Source organism: Mauremys mutica, chromosome 8 (assembly GCF_020497125.1).
Source record: "Mauremys mutica isolate MM-2020 ecotype Southern chromosome 8, ASM2049712v1, whole genome shotgun sequence".
Taxonomy (NCBI): domain Eukaryota; kingdom Metazoa; phylum Chordata; order Testudines; family Geoemydidae; genus Mauremys; species Mauremys mutica.
Window position 1 is genome coordinate 16,430,529 of NC_059079.1, and position 21,658 is coordinate 16,452,186.

Consider the following 21,658-nt stretch of genomic DNA (forward strand, 5'->3'; position numbering starts at 1 on the left):
TGTCTTTGAGCCATATCGATTGGATAGATACTATAAATCCATGCCTGGAATTGAAACTTCCTTATTCTGCAACCTATAAATATGCCCCTGATGCAAATGAAATACCAAGTGTGGTCTGAGGACACTGTTCAAAACAAGTGGGAATCTCATGAGGAATTTCATCAGAAGTCAGGGTTTAAATTACCTTGTAGGAACCTGCTGGTAGAAGCTGCACTGTTAAGTTAGACATGATCCCTGACTGTTCATAAAATGGAAAAAAATGCAATTAGTGACTTCTTTTATTATGTTAAGCTTTGCTGTTGCTGAAGTAAAGTACGAATAGTGTGTGTGCCTTAATCCAAAGCCCACCCAATTTAATTTAGGGACTCCCACTCAATTCAGAGAGCTTTGGATCAAGGCATGCACATAAGAAGTCCCATTGTCAGGACAAGGTGAAATACCTGATCAACAAAATCCCAAGTCCACAATCCTGAATTGTAGTATTTGCTTTACAATTAAGATCAGGTGCTATATAAATGTGAAATATCGGACAACTCTGGCCCAAAAGAATTTACAGTCTAATTCTGCTATTCTAAAAAAATCTCAGTTATTTAAACTTGCAACAATCAAAATAGCGATGGATGCCAAATGGAGATGCTTTTTCTTATTCATATTTGAAAGTGTGTCTAATTTAGAAACATTTCTGTCATTCTGTCTGCTGCAGCGTTTCGGGCTTGTGCCATGTGACTACCATTAATGTTGTCTCTTTTTAAAAAAATTATCGAGGCCCATTGTCAAGCTTTTCTGAAATCCCACTTTGGGTCAAGATGTAAGGAGTAGCAAACTTACTTAATTTTATTAGGTTGAAATAGGAGTATGAATCATTGCTAGAAAGAAGTGAGTTTGGAGTAGGATTTGAGGAAATAGGGTGGGTTTGTGGCATACAAAATCAGAGGATACACCAGGTTAAAGCTATTTTAACTTTGTTACACAAAGTGTTCATAATTTTTAAAATCTTTCTTTAAATATAGGAACTGCCAGCTAAATCCTACAGCCCCACAGAAAATCAGGTAGGTCCCATACTCGTTTTGCTGACTCTTCCCAACAAATGTTCTGTTTCTTTCTATGGGCAAATTCCTGAACTTGTCTGAACTGTGCCAGGATGAAATCTTACCACTTCTACAGGAAACCAAGGGATATGGGGCTTTTTGTTTGCCTTTTGAAAATAGACTTTCATTTTCTTGAATATCAGGAATTCGATTGTGAATCTTTCACACAACTCTAGTGAATAATGGAATCTACAGCCAAGAGGTTGAAGTTTATTTACATTTTTGTATTGAGTATGTTGACGTCAGTGAATTGGCAAAATGCTCTCTTTTTGAGGACCTGATCTAAAGCCCATTGCAGTCAGTTAAAAAAAATTCCAACGTGCTTTGGATCAGCCTCTACAGGATGATGATTACAAAAAATCAGGAAGTGATGGAACAAACTTATGTTAGCCTTTTTAGAGCCCTGGCCAGTAAAGATCTGCTTTGGCTATAAAAACCATTACAATCCTTTTAAAGGTTCTGTAAGTTTAATATAATAGGAAAACAGAGGGCACCTTGCTTACCTGGGGCTCCGAGGGGCTTTAATATTGATCTTGAAAGTGCTGAAAAAAGAACTATAAAGAACAAAAAAAAAAGCTAATAAGTGGACTCTAAAGGATTAATGGTTCTGATTTGTCACAGGCAGTTGGAAATATGCGGTGCAAGTTCTCCATCTCTACCTATTAAAGAATTTAGAATACAAAAAATGAGTGGCGCTTGCTGGACTTCTTGTTCTGGTTTTATTTTAGTTAGAGAGAGAGAGTGTGTGTGTATGTGTGTGCGTGTGCACGTGCTTTCTTTTGTTGTGTACTTTTGGGGAAAAAACTGTTGCTTTCTTAAGATCCTCTCATTAGACACCCTTACTAAAAATTGGTGGAATTCATTTGATTTATTACTCTTTTGCTGGCCTCAGTGCAGCACTCCGCTGTAATAATTTTTAAATGGACAGATGATATTGTATTAACTCCTACAATTTTGTATTCAGATTCCATTGCGTATTAATGATTAGAATATTTTAACATAAATTTAGATTTAAAATATTTTATGAATCCATGTGCAGGTCCCTGTTTTCGTTCTATGCAATGGAAAATATTTCAGCTCTGATGTTTGATTCCCAAATGGTAATTCCCAGCGATTAAAAAAAAAAAAAATTCATTGCAGGCATTTTTGTTGCTCTAATGGCCTACTGCACTCACCATTCACTTGCTAAAGTGCATCCTGCTATTAGTGGTGTGATTGTAGGGGATGTAATTGAACATAATTTAGTGAAATCATGTAGCTAACCTAAAGTATGCTCCAATTATTTTGAACCTATAAAAACAGTTGCTTGGATGTTTCAGCTCCTGTTTTCATTAGATTCCAGAGTCCTCTTTTTATACCTGATATGCGTCGCTATATGCATCATTATAGGAATTGTCTTTATTTATGTGAGGTAATAGAATTTTACTGTAAGTTATCATTCAAATTATATTTTAATTGGAACCAAAATGTAGATGAAATATGGTGTCATATTTTACTTGTAGGACCTATAAGAGGTTCAGTTCTGATTTTGCTTGCTAAAAGTGTTTTTGATTTTAAACTGCAGCAGGAAATGGTGATAGGAAATGAACAAAGGGTTTAAAATCTGTGCTGGGATAATATTTAATGTTATGTTTTTAACCCCTTCATTAATGGTCACATGTTTGTTGTACTCCACTAAGTAGGTTTACAATGAAATACCAGTATTGTTCCAGTAAATAAATGTGCAGTCCATTTCATATTAATATTTTCTTTCATTTCTTTTCATCTTCAGAGTCTCTTAAAATATTTTATTTGTAAAATTTCTTGGAAAAAAGAGGAGTTAAAATGCATTATTTTAAAAAAATGTATTAAACTGAAGAGTATGTATGTACATGGGTAGCCTTTTAGTGTGTGGAGAAGAAAGAAGTAATTTGTAGGATATGTGGCAAAATGTTTGAAACCTCTTTATTTTGTTTTTAATCCATCAGAGAAAAGTGGGGGCACCACCGCCGATGAAGTTGCCACCTCCTTATAAAGCACCCAAAAGACTCCAGTCAGAGGAGGATGCTGTGGAGGAGGAGGATTTTCATACAGAGGGTAAGTAGCACTACATTTATCTAAGAAGCGCATTGTATTTTTATGGACTATAATCTGTCTGTGTGATGGTGCTACATAGCAGTGACATTGTTGTTACAAGTTCTGTGTATGGATTAATTTCCATCAGCGTGAGTAGTACTCCATATGATGAGGAGAGCTGGTCTCAAACTTCTCTTTACTGTAGACTGATCTTTTAAAGGTGGAAGCTCTTGCCCTTCCAACTGCAACGCTAGAGCTTCCCTCTTTGCCAGAGTGCGGAAAAGTGCTTGATTCATTTTCAGTTTAGCTGGTCAAAAAGCAATGAACAAGATCTAAGCTGACCTACAATTTGCAGGGGAGTGTTGCTGCTTCAAGGCAGATAAGATGCTTCAGCATTGTGACAGCAGCAGCTGTGCAGATCAGTTTGAGAACCATCAGTACACAGACCCCACCCCAAAGAGCTTTCAGTCTAGATTATACATCACAGTTCAGGCATTATACCTTTCTTTAAAAAAAAAATGCAGGTGAATTATTATTGGAATTACAGTTTAAGGATTTTAGGGCAGAAGCATGATTATAATGAAGGATTTCCATGAAGAGCCTGGGAGAGTGAGAGAAAGTTATGCATAGCGTGGGTAATTAAGAGGCTTGGGTGGAACAAAAAGAGCAAGCAAATGTCCATCAGGTCTGTCACAATGGGCTCCTTGAAAGGTGACTCTTATTTTGGATAGCGCCTTTAATCCCCCAAATGCTATAATTTCTACAGATATTTCACAATGATTTATGCTTTGATCAGCATGGAAGTGCAGGCATCTATAAATCGGAACACTAAGGCTGTTCAGGAGCACCCCGCAACACTTCCTAGAGGTTCAGGACCTATTTGGGTGGCTCTAGTTTTAGATAAACAGTAAGTAATTACCCAACAGGAGTGACTCTCAGATGACCAACAAGAGGTGATTAGAGAATTATCTATATCGCACTCAGCACCAGGGTAACTGAGAAACTTAAAAAACCTAGTCAATGTGTTGATTTCCTCTCCTCTTTTTCCTCTCTCCCCCTTACTATGGACTGGTACTTGTGTGTGTTCCTGTGTGTGGTGTAATGGGTATTTTTGTTTGATTGTTTGTTTATTTGTGGGAAAGCCAGAGGAAAGAGATGCATTTTGCTTTTTTCTAGGTGGTCAGGTCTGTGGCTAAGTCTTATTCTTGGGAATAGAAGTTCTAAAGCCACAGGACTGCTGATGAGGAAGGTCTGTGACCGGCTCTTATGAATTTAATCCTTGTTGTTAGCAGTGCCATTTTACCTCTTGAGCACAGTTGTTGTTGTAAGCCTTGATCAGAGGCTGAGACAGTCCATCAAGATGGTTTTGGGTCTGTCCCATTAAGATTTTGGAGGTGAGGATCTTGATTGGTTATTCTCTGGGGAACCAGTTATGGTTATGTCTACATTACCACTTATGTCAGTATAATTTATGTCTCTTAGGAGTGTGAATAAGACACCCCACCTGAGCTACCTAAGTGAGACTGATCTAAGCGCCGGTGTGGACAGCGCTATGTTGGCGGGAGACCTCCCGCCGATGTAGTTAAAGCCACTCATTGGGGTTGGATTAATTAAGTCAATGGCAGAGCTCTGTGCTGTCATCTTAGAGTGGCTACACAAGAGAGCTTACATTAGCCCAGCTGTACCGCTGTAAGCTCCATAGTGTAGCTATAGCCATAGTAAATGGAGTATAGGGTGATGTGTTTAAGTCTGCCTTTGTTGCTTAATTGGTGAGCTGCTATATGTTGAACCAGTAGGAGCTTTTTCAAAGTTCCTACTTTCAATCCCAAGTACAGAGTGTTACTAGAAATGAGCCTGGAAGTTTATAAAAGTGTCTTAGGTCCTTATCTGTCAGGTCGGATGAAGCATCTGGGCCAGCTGAAAATGGAAGAAGGCATTGCAGGGTGCTGTAGCTGTTTGTAAGAGGGAGAAGACATGCCTAGCATTTGACTCCTAAGTCTCTCTAGTTTTAGGATAAATGGATCTTCTCCCTTTAGACCAAACTATTCAGTCCTTAATCTATCAGCCTATGCAGCCTCCCTTCACTGAGGCTGATTCCAGCCTGAAGCTGGTGTTACTGGATGTAAATCTCAACAAAAGATCCTGGATCCAGCATTGCCTGATGAGGCCAAGGTTCCAACCAAGTGTTTCATGGCAAATGTGTAGCCCCACTCCTTTACCTCACTCTTGGTTGTAACATTTAAGCTGGGATCGACATTCTGAAGCAGACTGTAGATCCACTAAATTGGGAAAGTGAACCAGGTTCATGCAGGATAAAAGACAGCAAGATAGGATGGTCTTCAGCCTGAAATAAAAACTTCAGAATGGTTTGTTTTAATGACTATTTTCAGAATATTAAAGAAAATGTGTATATGCGGGGGGTTATTCTTCTCTTGGGAATGATTTTTCCATGGTGGAGGAGTAGGTTAGTAACCCGCATGCCCTCTCAACAGTGGGTTTCGAATAGATTTTTTTTTAAATACTGTAAAATGAAGCCATTTGCACTAGCAATAAATCATGGCAGGGTGTACATTAGTAGGCATTGGTGTGCTGCTTTTGTGGTTGAAGGCCAGAAATGTGCACTAAGAATTTGCAGATAGACCACTAATGCACACCTTGTTGTAGCTTATTACTAAAGTGAGGGGTTGGGAGTGGAAAGGGGAAAAAAATAGTTTGTAAGTAGAGTTTTTCTCAAGGTTTGCCATAGGCATTAGGAGCTATGGAATTTTGTTTGACTTTATAATTGAATTATATGCACACAGCGGAGGATCATAATTTATCCTAAAAAACAAAACCAAATTAAAATTCATACAAAAATAAAAAAAATAAAACTGAGTGGAGTAAACTAGACAGACGTTAACTCTGGCAAGAGCTCAGAATCCTGTCATTTCAAGAGGCATTTTTCATCAAGTTCTCCCTTTTAATTAGAGAATGTAATTGATCTGATTGATATCGGTTTTTAAAGTAAAAGAAAAATAATTTGTAAAGAGTGGTTTTATGGTGATTCAAGCTCTAGATTAGGACTCTGATATTTGAGTTCAATTCCTGGCTCTGCCACAGATTTCCTACATGTATTTGGGCAAGTCACTTCGTCTCCCAGCACCTCAGTTCCCCATCAGTAAGAGGGGATAATAATACTTCCTTCCCCTTTGCCTTATCTATTTAGACAATTCAAAATCAGTGAAGCTGAGTGAAGGCATAGGGGTCTATCTTCATGGTGCTCCTTGCAGGATTCTTGCCTTAGGTTAGTTATGAGCACTTAACGGCAGGGACTGTCTCTTTTACAGATGCTAGCACAATGGAGTTCTGATCTCACTTGGAGCCTCCAAAAGCTTCCCTAAAGCTGATGTTCCCAGAAATACCCAAACTAGTGAGATGTGATGGCTTATTCTTTTCATAAAATCAAACATCATCTACACCTTTTAAAATGAATCTATTTCCCCACCTTTTTGTCAATTATCTGAAAGGGGCCATCTTGATTATCACTACAAAAGTTTTTTTTTTTTTCCTCCTGCTGATAATAGCTCATCTTAATTAGCCTCTCAGAGTTGGTATGGCAACTTCCACCTTCTCGTGTTCTCTGTGTGTGTGTGTATATGTATATGTGTGTATGTATATGTATATAGATAGATATAGTTATAGATATCTCCCCTCACTATATGTTCCATTCTATGCATCTGATGAAGTGGGCTGTAGCCCACGAAAGCTTATGCTCAAATAAGTTTGTTAGTCTCTAAGGTGCCACAAGTACTCCTGTTCTTTTTGCAAATACATGCTGTACATTTAATGTGCAAACATATAAAATTACAAAGGAAACCAAGAAGGCCATAAATATCATGAGTTAATTACATTAAAATATTAGAATAATCGGATTACTGATATTTTTTCAAACACTTACAATTATTCAGAAGTGTTAAGGAGTCAATTGACTTGGATAAATCAATGAAGCTATTGGGGGATCTGTTTGCTTAGAGTTTATTGTCACGTCCTTTTGGGTGAGGCTGCATTGTGAAACAAGGAAAATAACATGACGACACACTTTGCAGGGGACTGGAGTAGATGACCTCTCGAGGTCCCTTCCAGTCCTATGACCCTGTGATTTTCATTGCTGCTGCAAAATATAGAAATGTTTACTCAGAGACTAAGATGAGGAAGCTTCTGCAGTCAAACACTGCCTCTCCAATAGATGTCACTACAATCAACAGCAAATAGCAATGAGGGTTTCAAAGAGTGTAAAGATATGACCAGGCAAAAATAAGTATATAAACCTTTATGAAAGGCTGAGGCATTAACAATTTCTAATATTTACAATGTTCATTTTGCTAAATGTACTAACAAGTATATTCAGCTTTGTGTGTCTTCATAGATAATGCAAAATAGCCAGGATTACACAAATAAAGCTGACTTTCATTTCTGAGCTGCATGTTAATCCTTATTTAATGTGTAGCTCTACACTGCTAATCTTCTCTTTCTATTCTTCTTCAGATTTGTAATTAGCTAAAATACCTAGGTTTCTAGCTCACCCCTAATAAAAGGACCAGAGGGGCACTGCTTTATAATTTAGAACGTCCTTGCAAGCCTTTGTACCACATGAGGATATAGACCCTGATGTCAGTGCCCTTGTTGTGTTTTTCTCTTATGTTTTTGAATCATATGCATGAACTTTCTTAATCTGGTGTAGTGCTGCAATATTGAAATTACATTCTCAATGAATTACTGGGAAAATTGTAACCGGAAACATTTGTGCCTGGAATTTTACTATGTACATGCGTACGATCCATTGAACAGATGGTTTCTCTGTGTGTGTTGTGCATATATATTATAAAGAAAGGTTCGATTATGTTAAAAATTAGTGAATTAATGGTGATACAAAATAACTGAATTACTCAATAGAAAGAGTCATCATTTGGAGTAAAGAATGAATAGGAAATTCCTAACATGACTACATAGAAACTACAGTTATAAACCTGTAAGACTTTTAACCATTTTTAAATGACCAACGTTTCAATTCAGTATTCACATTACAATAAAACCAATACTGCTTGAGTGGTGGTAAAATACAAGCACTGATGAAGTTGAACATTTTTGCATGCTAATAATGGTAAGATGGTCTTGTGTCTGGCATATAAAAATGATGCAAGAACACAGTTTAGTAATAGAAAATTATAAGATGATACATTTGTTCAAGTCACTTAGATTAGCAAAAGTTCACTGATAACCCCTGTAATTTGCACTAAAAGGATGCACAGATATAATTAATGCCATTAACTGTTTTCTCTCTCTGCAGTAAGAGTGGCTCATTAAACACAATATTAACTTCAACTAGCTGTGAAAAAACATAAATGGTTATGTTTTAAATAGACTTGTTTCTTGGGATAGAGATGTCGTTTTTAATGCTAGCAGGATAAGCCAGTGCAACAAACAGCAGCCGTAGAGCATCAGTGGGTCAGATGTGGGAAACCAGAGATTTGCTTCTCCCTGCGTACTTTTATAGGCAGCTTTAATCTGCTGACAGATGTAACTGTTAGCTTGTGGATAGCTTGAAATTAGCGTAACTGATTGCATCTCATAATAGAAAGAGACGGACAGTTTGCCCTTAAGGAGAGAAAATTCTCAGAAAAATAGGCCCAAGGTCGTTGGAAGAAAGGCGAGCACTGAGTCTGTGTATGATGAGGATTTGAGCTGCTTACAGCATTGAATGTTTGTCAGGAATGCAGATCTCTTGAAGTACATGCTGGTACAGCAATGGTACAAGGGGGGTTCCCAGGTAAGGATTCATATATATATATATATGTGTGTGTGTGTGTATATATATGCATTGTAGCTGTTTCCAGCAAGCCATTTAAAGTATTGTAATGATCATTCAGAACTAATGAAGTCATAAAGGCAAGAGAATAGTATAGTAGCACAAACCATTTTTCTGAGCTGAGAGCATGTACATGTACTATGTAAGACTTAGATGAATTCAGTACCTGTAAATTATTTGTCTTGTGTTTCATTGTAAATCACTGTTATAATATACTTGAATGTATGACACCAGCATGCAAAATTGACAACAGCAGGTCAGTGCTTTAAAGTATCAGAATTCCTAATACTAAATTTCTTGTTGGTACGTGGAATAATCTACTTTTTCTCATAACTGTTGTTGTAATGTGGAGACAGATGGCTGAATTTTCTTCACTTTGCCTGGTAAGAATGTGTTAGGTAAATATTTTTAGAGTAGAATAAAAAGCTGCTAGGGAAACCTAAACTGAATATTCAGCATTTTCATTGTATAAGGAAGCAGAATGGGAATAATGCAACTTGGTAGTAGACAAACAAGAGCTATTGCAATGAAGTGTAATCTAATCTTTGTGTTGCCTCAAATCTCATTTGATGTTAGGTATGATCGTTTTTTCTGACACAAGCCAGGTGTCCAGGTATTAGCATTAAAGCATTTGTCATTAAATATATTTTTGTCTTGGTATTGAAAGGTTTGAATATTAAATTCTTCAAAACATGGTAAGGGTGTTAGGAAACCTGATGTGATCTTATTCAGATACTGCAGATGCCTAACTTCTCTTAACTTATTACTGTAGAAAGTAGAGTTTGTGTTGTAAAGCTGCGTACAAAAGGCATTACTGTACAAATGTACTTAGAGAGGATTATGCTAGTAGATATCTCTGTTACTTTGTCACTGAAGAACACAGTATCACTGCAGTGACTTGCAATTAAAAATGTGGCATGATTGGACAGGGAAGAGGTTTTTAAGTATTTGCATGAGTAATGAATCAATATACCAGGAAGAGGCTATGTGTCTAAATTATTGAACAGCTGATTTTTAGATAGCATCTTTCAGCTGTACTCATCACAAATGATGCTATATTACTGGGGGGCGGGGGAGGGGGAGAGAGATGCAGCATGTCTGGTCCAGAATAGGCAAAGCCCAACTTCCATATATGCTTGATTTAAGCAGTAGCCATTGGGAATACAAAGTGCTAATAATCCTCTATAGGAAGGAAAAGTAAAAATGTTGATGTCTATTTTTTTATATAGAGATCAGTTATTAAATTTTTCATAGTATGACAGTAATTGAGACAGCTGTCCAGGCTGATTTCTTTAATTGTTCAAGAGAGTCAAAATTATTTTTCTTGCACATCAGTAATGTGCATTTCCCACCTTGATCCAACATACTAATTTTTAATAACTAGTCATCAATATTCCTTCAGCTTTGAACAGCTATGAAATACATCCAAAGGCTGAACTAGAAGTGTTAGCCATAGGTATTTGAGATACATAACACAATAACTGACTGTTTTAAAGTATGCTTTTATACCTGTGGAGTGCCAACATACATGTCGAAAAGTAATTGCGTCTTGGCATTTTGACCATGATGTGTCACACAGATTGACATCTGTTTTTCTAATCTATCGGCAGTTCTAAAGCACCTGTCTCCATAGTATCTAAGTACAGTACAGAATTAGAATGAGAAGAAACACAGTGGGAACAGAGGGCAGTCAATTTTCTATCCTACTGTAGAAATATAATGAGCCTCTAATTGTTAGTATGATGTTAAACATCATGAGTGGATTCATCAGTGCCTGGAGGCTGAAATTTTCTCTCCTTGCTCCTACCAAAAGTAAATTATTAATAAGGCTGTAAAGTAATCAAATCATTGAGCTTTTGGGGACCTTAGAAGACAATGGCAATTTGTTGTGCTTTTGGTGGTAGCATATGTGCGCGCATATGTATATAAGCATATGGACTACGTGAGGGGGGTGGGATAGTAAAGGTTTGAGCAGCATGATTTTGTAAGGGCTGCATTACTGACAATGACAAAGCCATGAGTGAACTGTGTAGGTAATCTCAAACTAGTGTCAGTAAAACCTTTTGTAGCACACTGTTTCCTGTTCTGTAGATGCCATATGTATTATAGAAAAATATTGTGGGAATGTTTTGGAGAGCTTCTGAAACTTGCACCGAGACTATTTTTTGTATCCCTCTATCTGTAAAATCAAGTACATTAATTACCATGAGTCTAAATGCACAGCTTGGAGAGCCATAAGAACCTGTAAAATTAGCTGAAGTTGCTTATCTAGACCTAAAAATGTTGCAGTTTAAGGACCATTACATCAGGGTCTTACAGGGTAGAAGTGAAAGCTGACTCCTCCTGGGAAACAAAGACTCTTCCCTTCTCTTAGTATAATCCTTCTGTTCCGAGGCCTACAGGGCCATGAGATACTGGATGTAAGTTCCAACATGTAGAAAAGCTGCTTCTTGCCCCAAACTGAATCTTAACCACTCTGGGCCTTGAGCAGGGGTAGATTGGATGGAAACTGCATATTTGTGAGGAGAAAGAGGAAAGATTTGAATTGTAAAAAAGAAAAAAATAGTTGTTAGAAGCTTTCCTGGGCTTTGGAATGTTAAAGTAAATGCTAAAGGAGCATGTGCCCGTGTGGAGGTGAAAGATGCATGATAATATTTTCACATTTGTTCTGTCTTTTGTACAGCACCTAGCACAATGGGGTCCTGGTTGATGATTAGGGCTTGTAGACACACACACAATATATGTATATATAGACACATATAAACAGGACTAAGTTATGTCTCTTCAAGCTGTGCTTGCGAATAAGGAGGATTATACCATTATAATTATATATATTTTTAAAGTAGGCTGCACTTCCCCTATGTAATGATCCTGGTTCTGTCTGGTTTGTTGGGGTCACGGCTCTCCTTCTTGGCCTTTTGGCACTAACAAGTCCCCTGGGTGCCCAACTAGGGCTGAAGGGGCTCCCTGGGCGCTCTCACCCTTCTAGCATACCTGCACCAGGTTATCCATGGTTTAGTCCTAAAAACCTAGAAAGCCTCCTTCATCAGATTACTAAAACTGATGATAAACCAGATGTAAAGGTTTAATGCCATTCTTTCCTGCCTGAAGTTGTGACCGATTATCCTAGGAGTTGTTTTGAGAATAATACGATATAATTTTATAGTGTATAATTCATGTGTTCATCTCAGGACGCACAATGGTGTCACATCTAGGGAAGTCCTGCAGTGAGAAGGTGTGGGGATAAGTGGGCCCACTAGAGTAGGAAATGCATGAAGCACTGGTGACACCATGCCAGCAATACAAGCTGGTTGATGGTATAGAGGAGATGAATTTTGAATATTAGTTTTGAAGGGGGGAAATTCATGATGTGAGGGAACTGGACAGACTTTGCATGTAGCTGGTGAGGTCAAGAATGGAGAGGGGGAAGAAATGCGATGAGTCCAGAACTTGCCTCACAGAGGTGGAGGTATATGAAGGGATGAGCTTAAGGAGGCATATGGAGAATGGCTATGAAGGGCCTTGAGGAAGATGGGAAGGATTTTGTAATGGAGGGGGAGTTAGGCAAGGCCCTTTAGGATCAGGCATGAGGTGGTCTTTTTTGTGGGCATGGGTGAGTAAGTGTATTGTGACATTCTAAATAGAGAGGTTGTGAGAGAGGCTGCTGCAGCCAGAGGAAGGAAAGGGTAAATATGATTTGCGATGGCTGCTGGTGGGGGGGAAAAAAAGATGGCTGGCTGCACAAGGCGCAGCTAGCAGGAAAGCACATTCTCTGGTCCCTCCATGAATGTTTACAGCAGCCAGTGAGCTCTCTCCCTTCTTCCCTTCCCATGCCATCATCTAGCCCCACTAGAATCCTGGAGTCCCCTACTCGCTTTCTTAGAGGCAGAGGCCAGGGTGATAGATATTCTTCTTCCTGAGACTCTGATTCTGTCTCGGGTGTTACCTGAGCCATGCTCCCGGAACTGCATTCAAGAAGGACTTGGAGCCAGGGTCGGGGAAAATTTTAAAAATAATTCAGTATTTATTAACTAATGTATTTTAAAGGAACAGATTCCCAGTTGGATGCTCAGAGTATGAACTATAATGATTTAGAAAACAATATTGGTGTCAAAAATAGCGAACACCCACACTTAGAGTGATTGGTACACAGCCAGTCATTGACAGAGTAAGGAGCAGAACTCAGGAACCTTGACTTTAAAAATACTTCTTATTGGTATTTTCACACCCAGGAGCTCCAGTTATGGAGCTAGGCTATGCACAAATACTTGTTTCTTCCTTTGTTCAGGCAGGAAAATATTTTAACAAGAAATTATTATTACTTGTTTTGTGTCAGCAATGTGTTTTGCTCTGCCTAGTGTACAGTAATAAAGACAGTCTCCAGTATTGCCAACACAAATAATATTTGGTGTTTTTCTTCACACCCCAGCTACCAAAGACAAAGGATTACGTGGGATTCTTTGAATTTTTTTTTTAAAGAAAGTTTCTAGTCTTTATGGTTGTGGGGGAAAAGCAGGGACATCTGACCCATGTGTAACATAAAGATTCAAAAATCAGAAGGCAAAGAAAGAGGCCCACACTTATTATTTTTTTAATCTCATGATTTTTAAGGCGATCTTATGTTTTTTGGGGCCTTGTTCATAGTTTTTGGCAATAATGACACTAGGTTGGCAATTGTGACTTTCTCCCCAGAAGACCTTAAACAGAGGCAGATACTTAAAGTACAGGACACACTGGGAAGTTCAGTGATGGGAAGAATTTCATGTTTTTAAATCCCCTTGTAGGCCTTTTAGAAGAAGTGGGGAATTTTAAAGGGGACTGGAAGGACTTTATTTTAAAACATACACTAGATAGCAGAAGCAGAGGTAGCTGCATCAGTCGGTTTGAAGGCTGGGCGGGGATGAACTTAGCAAAATATGACCCTGATTGGTTAATGGCACCACTGCAGTTGAGTTCAGAAATCAGGAGATAAATGTGTATGAGAATAATTTCCAAACTGAAATATATATTAAACTCATTCCCAACTTTCATGCCTTTGTGTTCCATGTGTGCATTCTGGCACCTTTGCAAGCAGGGGCGGCTCCAGGCACCAACACAGAAAGCGCGTGCCTGGGGTGGCAAGCCGCGGGGGGCAGCCTGCCAGTTGCTGTGAGGGTGCCAGTCAGGCAGCGTTCGGCGGCATGCCTGGGGGAGGTCTGCCGGTCCCACGGCCTTGGTGGCAATTCGGCGGCGGGTACGCCGAAGGCATGGGACCGGCAGATCACCCGCAGAAACGCCGCCAAATCCGCGTCCCCAGCGGATCTCCCACAGGGATGCCATGCTTGGGGCAGCAAAAACCATAGCACCACCCCTGTTTGCAAGTAGCATCAAGTGTTAAATACAGCAAAAAACTTGCAGGAAATACTCAGAATGGTCGGATGCAGGGGAGGCTCCAGGCCCCAGCACGCCAAGCGCGTGCTTGGGGCGGCATGCCGTGGGGGGGGGGGGGGCGCTCTGCCGGTCGCCGAGAGGGCGGCAGGCGGCTCCGGTGGACCTCCCGCAGACGTGCCTGCGGAGGGTCCGCTGGTCCCGCGGCTTCGGTGGAGCATCCGCAGGCGTGCCTGTGGGAGGTCCACTGGAGCTGCGGGACTGGCGACCGGCAGAGCGCCCCCCGCAACGTGCCGCCCTGCTTGGGGCGGCAAAATCGCTAGAGCCACCCCTGGTCGGATCTGCTTTCTCACCATTAGCTTGCCAGAAATGCTTCTTCAGGGGGGCCACAGTATCCATCCCCTCCTCTTCTAAGTGACTTGGACCCAACACAGAGAGTTCTAGATTATTTCTGCTTCTGTCTTGCAACCTTGGGTGGATCAGCCAATGTTAAGTTTTGCTTATCACATACACAACACATTTAGAAAGTGTTGTGCAAACATTAACTAATTAATTAGGCTGAAACTTGGTATAAGCTGCTAAACCAGATTTTTTACATTTAAAAATATTTTTTAAACCAATGTAGTTCTTGTCAAATAACTCCGACTTTACGTGTCTACATAGCCCTACACAGGATTCGCAGCTGTTAGTGAGACTCTGACGTTCTCCTTTTTCAGAGGTGTCAATAAGCAGTCTAGACTTTGAGCCCCTTTTCCTCAGCAGAGCTAGAGTCAACATGATGGGAACAATCATGGCAGAGTTCCCTTTCTGTGACTTCAGAGGCCTCTGGTCTTTGCCTTGCTCTGCCATGATGAAGTAGGGGGGACAAATTGAAAGGCCATAATAGGTAGAGTGACCAGATGGCAGTTGTGAAAAAATGGGATAGGGGGTGGGGGGTAATAGGCGTCTATATAAGAAGTCCAAAAAAAGGGACTGTCCCTTCAAAATGGGACATCTGGTCACCCTCATAATAGGTGATCCCTTCGGGGGAACAAGTCCCAGACATTTCAGCTCTGTGGGGGACAACAGAGAATGAGAAACAACATAGTACTTACTCTTTCCTCCAAATCAGCTTTAAAACTTAGGATTGCAATGGGTAAGTGAGAGGGTTGAACTGCCACTCTGATTGCACCACTAGGAGGAGGAAATTTGAAGCATGCGGGGAAGGCACATAGCCCACAGTGTTGAAGAGAAGTCTGACCTCCCTCTGGTATTTGCAGGAAGAGGAACACATCCCAATTTTTCCACGTTGAGGAAGCATAGATGCCAAGCCACAAAGCACCGCAAAGGATTAAGGCTTTCACAGCCATCTTTATTCAGTCCCACAGCACACCTCTTCTTCCATCAAATGAACAAGCAGTGTTTGAATACCAATTTAGAGACATGCTCTTGGATCTTACGGGTGAGATGAAATCCTAGCAGACAGTACACATAGATGCAAGCTAGAAAACCTTCATATAGCAAGAGGATCTGGGGGAGAGGTTTTCTGTCCCATTTCTGGCTCTCTCCAAAAACCAGTGGACATGGCAGGAGTTGTGGAAAGGCATTCTGTTAGACTACATACTGGTACTTTTCCGTACATGCACCCTGACATGGCTATGCATCCTACAGACGTGCATCTATACAGATCATTCCTGCACCTTAGTAGAAAGGTTGGTGTTGTCTAGATTACAAACATGCATAGTAACCTGGCTGTTGCAATACATATTTGGTACTATTTCAGATTGGCCTGAGAAGTTATAGATTGACAAATAGCAGTGAATATTTTTGAATATTTTATAGTGTAATGTCTCTGGCTTTCTAAAGAACCATGCTAGATATGTAAAGCTGCCAAATGAGCTGGGAATCTCTCAAAAGACTTGCTGTACTATATCACAAAATCCTGGAATTTAGAGCAGGTAAAGACTTCTAGTTTAGCCGCTGAATAATGTAGGATTGTCCTATACAGTGAGTTTTCTACTGCTCTTTCCAGTTACAAATTCAACATCCAAAAAGATGGAGTCTCCGCCACCTTCTGTGGGAGGCTATCCCATGTCTAGATGCACTACAACTGTATGGAGGGTGCTGCTATACCCTTAGTTCAAAATGGGCTCAAGTTTTGTGGGTTCACGTGTCAACCTTAACATGATTTTAGGGTAGCTGTTTGTGTTTTCATGCAGGATTTTATCACAGGAAAAATTACTTCAGCACCGTTTGATTGCGTTTAGTCAACTAATGCCAGTATGATGTTCAACCAGTTAGTGGGTATTGTTTCTTTCTAATCTAGCTAAAACATCCTGTGTTATCAGCAGCTAGGCAGTAGGGAAGAAATAAGCTGGAAGCTTTTGCCAATCCACTGCACCAGAGTACAGAGCTCTGCAGGATTCTCATCTGGCTCTGAGACTCTCTAAACTCAGCAGCCGGTATTTTACATGAATAACTGATTGGTAGATCAGAGTACCCAAAGGAGGTCACGTCTATGTAGGGGTGAGTGCTTTGATGCTTGTTAATATGCAATTTGAAAGGCAAATAAGTAGGCAGAAGTGGATTTCATTCATAAGGAACAACTGCACAGCATAAGAGCGCCCTGTATGGCAAATTTTCCCTAGACTGGCAAATTTTTATTAAAAGATGCTTATTTTTCATAGATAAGGAGGTGTTTTACATAGGATCATAAATGTACTTAGCAGTTCACAAAAAACATAAACAGGAAATGTTTCTGCTCCTAAGAACTTAAATATGGTATACAGTATAGTTATACTGTAATTATGGCCTACTGATGACCCTTCAGGCGCAGGGTTTGAAGTGAGGATATAAGATAGTGGTGCTCTTCCAAGCTCTGCTCAAAAGTAAGCTCCGTCTACTTGAGATGCCATGCTGTATTTGGCTCCTTAGACTTGCCTTTCTTTTTAGTGGGATTCAAATTCTAGACTTGGTTCTGCTGGGCTCCTTGGGCATGGTGCCTTAAGGGCCATTGGGGAGGGGGAAAAATGATCGTGAACGGCATCCACTTACGTGACCAAAATGAAATGGCATTTGCAGTAGGTTACTGAGCCCCAACCAGCTGTACCCGGACTCCCACTCCAACAAGCCCCTCTCTCCCAGCACCTGTACCACCCCCAGTAAGCCCCCCCCCACAGATTGCCCCTACCAAGCCCCATCCTTCCCACACACACCCCCACCAAGCCCCAACCACCTTCACCTGGACCCCCCTACAGAGTCCCAATGCCCCTGCACCCAGAACCTCCCAATGAAACCCTGTGCATCCAGATCCTCCACTGAGCTGCACGCACCCAGATTGTCCCACATGGAACCCTCTGAACCCCCCACCTGGACCCCCTCTACACTTGGACTCTGCTGGGCTGAGCCTCCCTGCTTACGCCTGGTGCAGAGGGGCAGGGCCCTGGGATGTTTCTGGAGCAGGCCTAGCCCTTGTGCTGTGTCAGGGTTGAGTGCAACCTCACCACCAAGTCCTGGGAGGGGAGTGGCCTGTGCTCCCCACTGCCATGCTGGAGCCTCCCCATTTCTTTATTGTCAAATAAAATTTGCAGAATTTTAAAATACTGTGCACCAAATTTTTATTTATTTATTGGGTGCCGAATTCCCTCAGGAATAGTAATTGATGCTATGATGTTCACCCAAGTTTGCAAAGAGCCCGAAATAGCTCTGAGAGGGAAGAACTGCCTCTGTTCATCTGAATGAAGTGGTAACTCAGAGGCTTGATGATAAGTGACAACACTTAAGCATTTCATTGCTGATCAAAGCATGTAAAAAGATAGAAGGGGAATCATATAATAAGGTGAAATGGGGATCTGGGTGTAGGGGGGGCTCATTGGGGTGGTGCAGGGGCCTACTTAATGGGGGAGCCCCAGGTGCTGCTGCTTCCCTCCCCCATTCCTTTATCCCTTTCTGTTCCCCATCCCATCCACCTTCCCCACTGCTTCTCCCCCATCCTTTCCTCCATTCACCCCACCCTCCTTGCCCTGCCCCACTGCAGGCACTCAATCGTTGGACAGAAAACAGAATAGCTCCTAGCACACAGAAGGGGAGTGTGATCAGCACTAGGACCTGGGAGGTGGTGTCCAGCTGCAGAATAAGAGAGCTAGAGCAGAATCCTCCTTCAGCCAGGCAGCTCTGTGTTCTTAGAAATGGTGGGGGAGCAGTGGCACATGACCCCATGTGTCCCTCCACACCGTGCCTCTATGTTGGGGAGGCTATGCCCTCCTTGCCGCCCCCATGGACGTCCCCAGGTCCCCTCGCCCCCACAGATTTACCTCTCCACTAGCTGCTCTGGGCACTGGAAACCATGCTGGCACGTGACCGCTCTTGTGGCTTCCCTTTGCTTCCCTGTCATTTTCTGCAGGGAAGCAGAGAGATTTGTGGGGGGACATGAATTCTTTGTGCACAGTGGTGCAGAATTCCCCCAGGAATAAGTTGCGTTCAGTTAACATTAGGCAGGTTTTCTTTACAACCATCAGGGCTGGTGACTTATTTGAGAAGAGTGGGTGGGGCGTTTAGATTCTGGACCACATGATAGTAGTTTGCAAGGAAGGGGAATGCCATAATTCTGTATACTCCCTCTGCCCCAACCAACTATTCTAGACACATGGAAACAGCATGTTTGGGGAGTAAATGCAACTCTGTTTGGGAGATATGAAGCAGAGCTGAACAAATAACAGTAAATAACATATTGAATGAAAGTAACTTCATTCTGTTCACCAGTTGACTGAAAACAGATTGTCTCTTCTTGCAAATACCATTTACTCTATGGGTGCCTGTTTGAAATTTGGAATCTGTGATACAAGTTGTGTTGCTTAATTCTGTTCAGTCACATAAATCAAATGATAATGCTTCTTTTTGTTGACTAGATGGGTGTAACTTTTGTAATCAGGTTTATAAGCTCCAGAAAGCAAAAATTTAAAATTGTTTGTTTTCTGTAAATACTTGTGATAGTAAAATTCAATCAAAGTTAAGGAAGGCTGTCACCACAGGAGGAAACAAACATGAAAATCAATCCCATCAAATTAACTTATCTTTTTTTGATTAGGTTACAAATTTAGTTGATTAAGTATATTACATCAACACTACTACTTTGACTTCTGTAAGGCATTTGACTTGGTACTGCATGACATTTTGATTAAAAAAGTGGAATGATATAAAATTACTATGGCACACATTAAATGTGTTAAAAGCTGGCTAATGGATAGTTCTCAATGTAATTCTAAATAGGGAATCCTCATTCAGTGGGCGTGTTTCTTGTTTCCTGCAAGGAATCTCTTTTTGGTTCTATGCAATTTAACATTTTTTTTTTATCAATGACCTAGAAGAAAACATAAAACCATCACTGATAAAGTTTGCAAGTGATATGAAAATTGGGGGAGTGATAAATAATGAAGAGAGCAGGTCACTAATACAGAGAGAGATTTATTATTTGAGTGCAAGCAAACACTATGTGTTTTAGTATGACTAAATGTAAATGAACATATCTAGGAACAAAGAATGTAGGCCATATTTACAGGTTGGGGGACTCTGTCCTGGGAAGTAGTGATACTGAAAGAGATTTGGAATGTGGGGTGGATACTAAACTGAACACGAGTTCCCCGTGCAATGTTGTAGCCAAAAGGGTTAACGTGATCCTTGGGTGCATAAACAGTGGATTCTTGAGTAGGAGTGAAGAGGTTATTTTACCTCTGTTTTTGGTGCCTGTGCAACGGCTGCTTAAATACTGTGTCCAGTTTTGGTTTCCACAATTCAAGAAGGATTTTGATAAATTGGAGACGGTTCAGAGAAGAGCTACAAGAATGATTGAAGGATTTAAAAACATGCTTTATAGTGATTGACTCAAGGAGCTCAATCTATTTATCTTAACAAAGAAAAGGTTACGGGGTGACTTGATTACAGTCAATTAGCACCTACATGGGGATCAAATATTTAATAGTGGGTTCTTCAGTCTAACTGTGAAAAGTATAACATGATCCAGTGTCTGGAAGCTGAAACTAGCCAAATTCAGGCTAGGTGTAAATTTTTAGCAGTGAGAGTAATTAACCACTGGAACAATTTACCAAGAGTTGCGGTGGATTCTCCATCACTGACAATTTTTAGATCAAGATTGGATGTTTTTCTAAAAGATATACCTCTAGGAATTATTTTGGAGAAGTTCTATGGCCTGTGTTATGGGTCAGACTAGATGATCACAGTGGTCCCTGCTGGACTTGGAATCTGTGAATTCAAATGGATATTTGCAGAAAACATTTTTCCATCTCTTGTAATGAGGTGCTGCAAAAGAGAAACGGGATTTAAGGAATAATTTGAAGGAGGTGGCAGTCACCTGCCACATGGAAATGAGAAGCTATTTCAAGCATTTGACAAGGCATGAAAGAAGGTGGAAAGCTAAGAGTGGGAGTCAGAGATGAGGGAAGCAGTTAGGAGAAAGGAAAGCAGATTATAAAAATCCCAAATAGTATTAACTCTCAAAAACAAATAAGTACAAAGAAAAGAAGCCTGAAAGTTAGCTTAAAGAATATTTTGTCATTAATGCTCAATGCATACTGCTTTTACTGTTCTCCTTTATGAATGGACTAGTTATATTTGCAAGGGTAAAATCATCACATTTTCACAGATCATTTTCGGAATCAACATTTATTTAATTGCCTCAGGTCTTATGAGATATTGATTGCATTTTATAAGATACTGCGCGCGCGCACACACACACACACAGAGAATAAAAATAATGCTATAATTTCTTACCTCTTCTGGGACATACATATATAAAAATAAGAGTGAGAGAGCTTCTTGTTTTATGGTAAGCTTGGGTTGGGAATGTGTGTTAGTCTTTGTCAGGCACTTCAGCTAATAGAAATGCTGAAGTTATGCTTGAAAAATGAAGTAACATACTTTGAAGGTAAATAACTTACATCCAGTTTGTGCCAGTGAAGCAGAGCCCTGGTTGGGGGATTGTGTGGAGGTGCACAGTCCCAGGGAACTGCAGAAGAACATGGTGCTTCAGAGAGGCGGCTGCTGCATCATCTTATTGGTGAGGCACACTACACCTCACTTCTCAGTCAACTAGTTCTGTTGGCTGGTGCAAGGTGGGGAGGGGAAAGGGGCTTCCTCCCTGCACTTTTTGGAGGTTGTACCAGTGAGATGTTATCCCAGCCCTTGTGCTCAGGGGACCCCAGATCTGCGGTTGGGAAAGCATTTTCCTCCAGGTCAGATTGGCGGGGACCTTGTTGGTGTGGGGGGGTCCATCTTCCACTGCAGCCTGGGGTATGAATCACCTGTTGAG

At 40.7% G+C, this 21,658-nt stretch overlaps 1 protein-coding gene across 7 annotated transcripts in view; it reads left to right on the forward strand.

Moving 5' to 3' along the window:
- Window positions 1–21,658, forward strand: part of PATJ (PATJ crumbs cell polarity complex component) — a 216,834-nt gene that overhangs the window by 95,371 nt on the left and 99,805 nt on the right. For all 7 annotated transcript variants that reach the window (XM_045028182.1, XM_045028179.1, XM_045028180.1 and 4 more), the window contains 2 exons: window positions 1,011–1,049; window positions 3,056–3,164. In XM_045028182.1, the coding sequence (XP_044884117.1) occupies window positions 1,011–1,049; window positions 3,056–3,164 (148 nt within the window). The remainder of the gene's footprint in view (window positions 1–1,010; window positions 1,050–3,055; window positions 3,165–21,658) is intronic.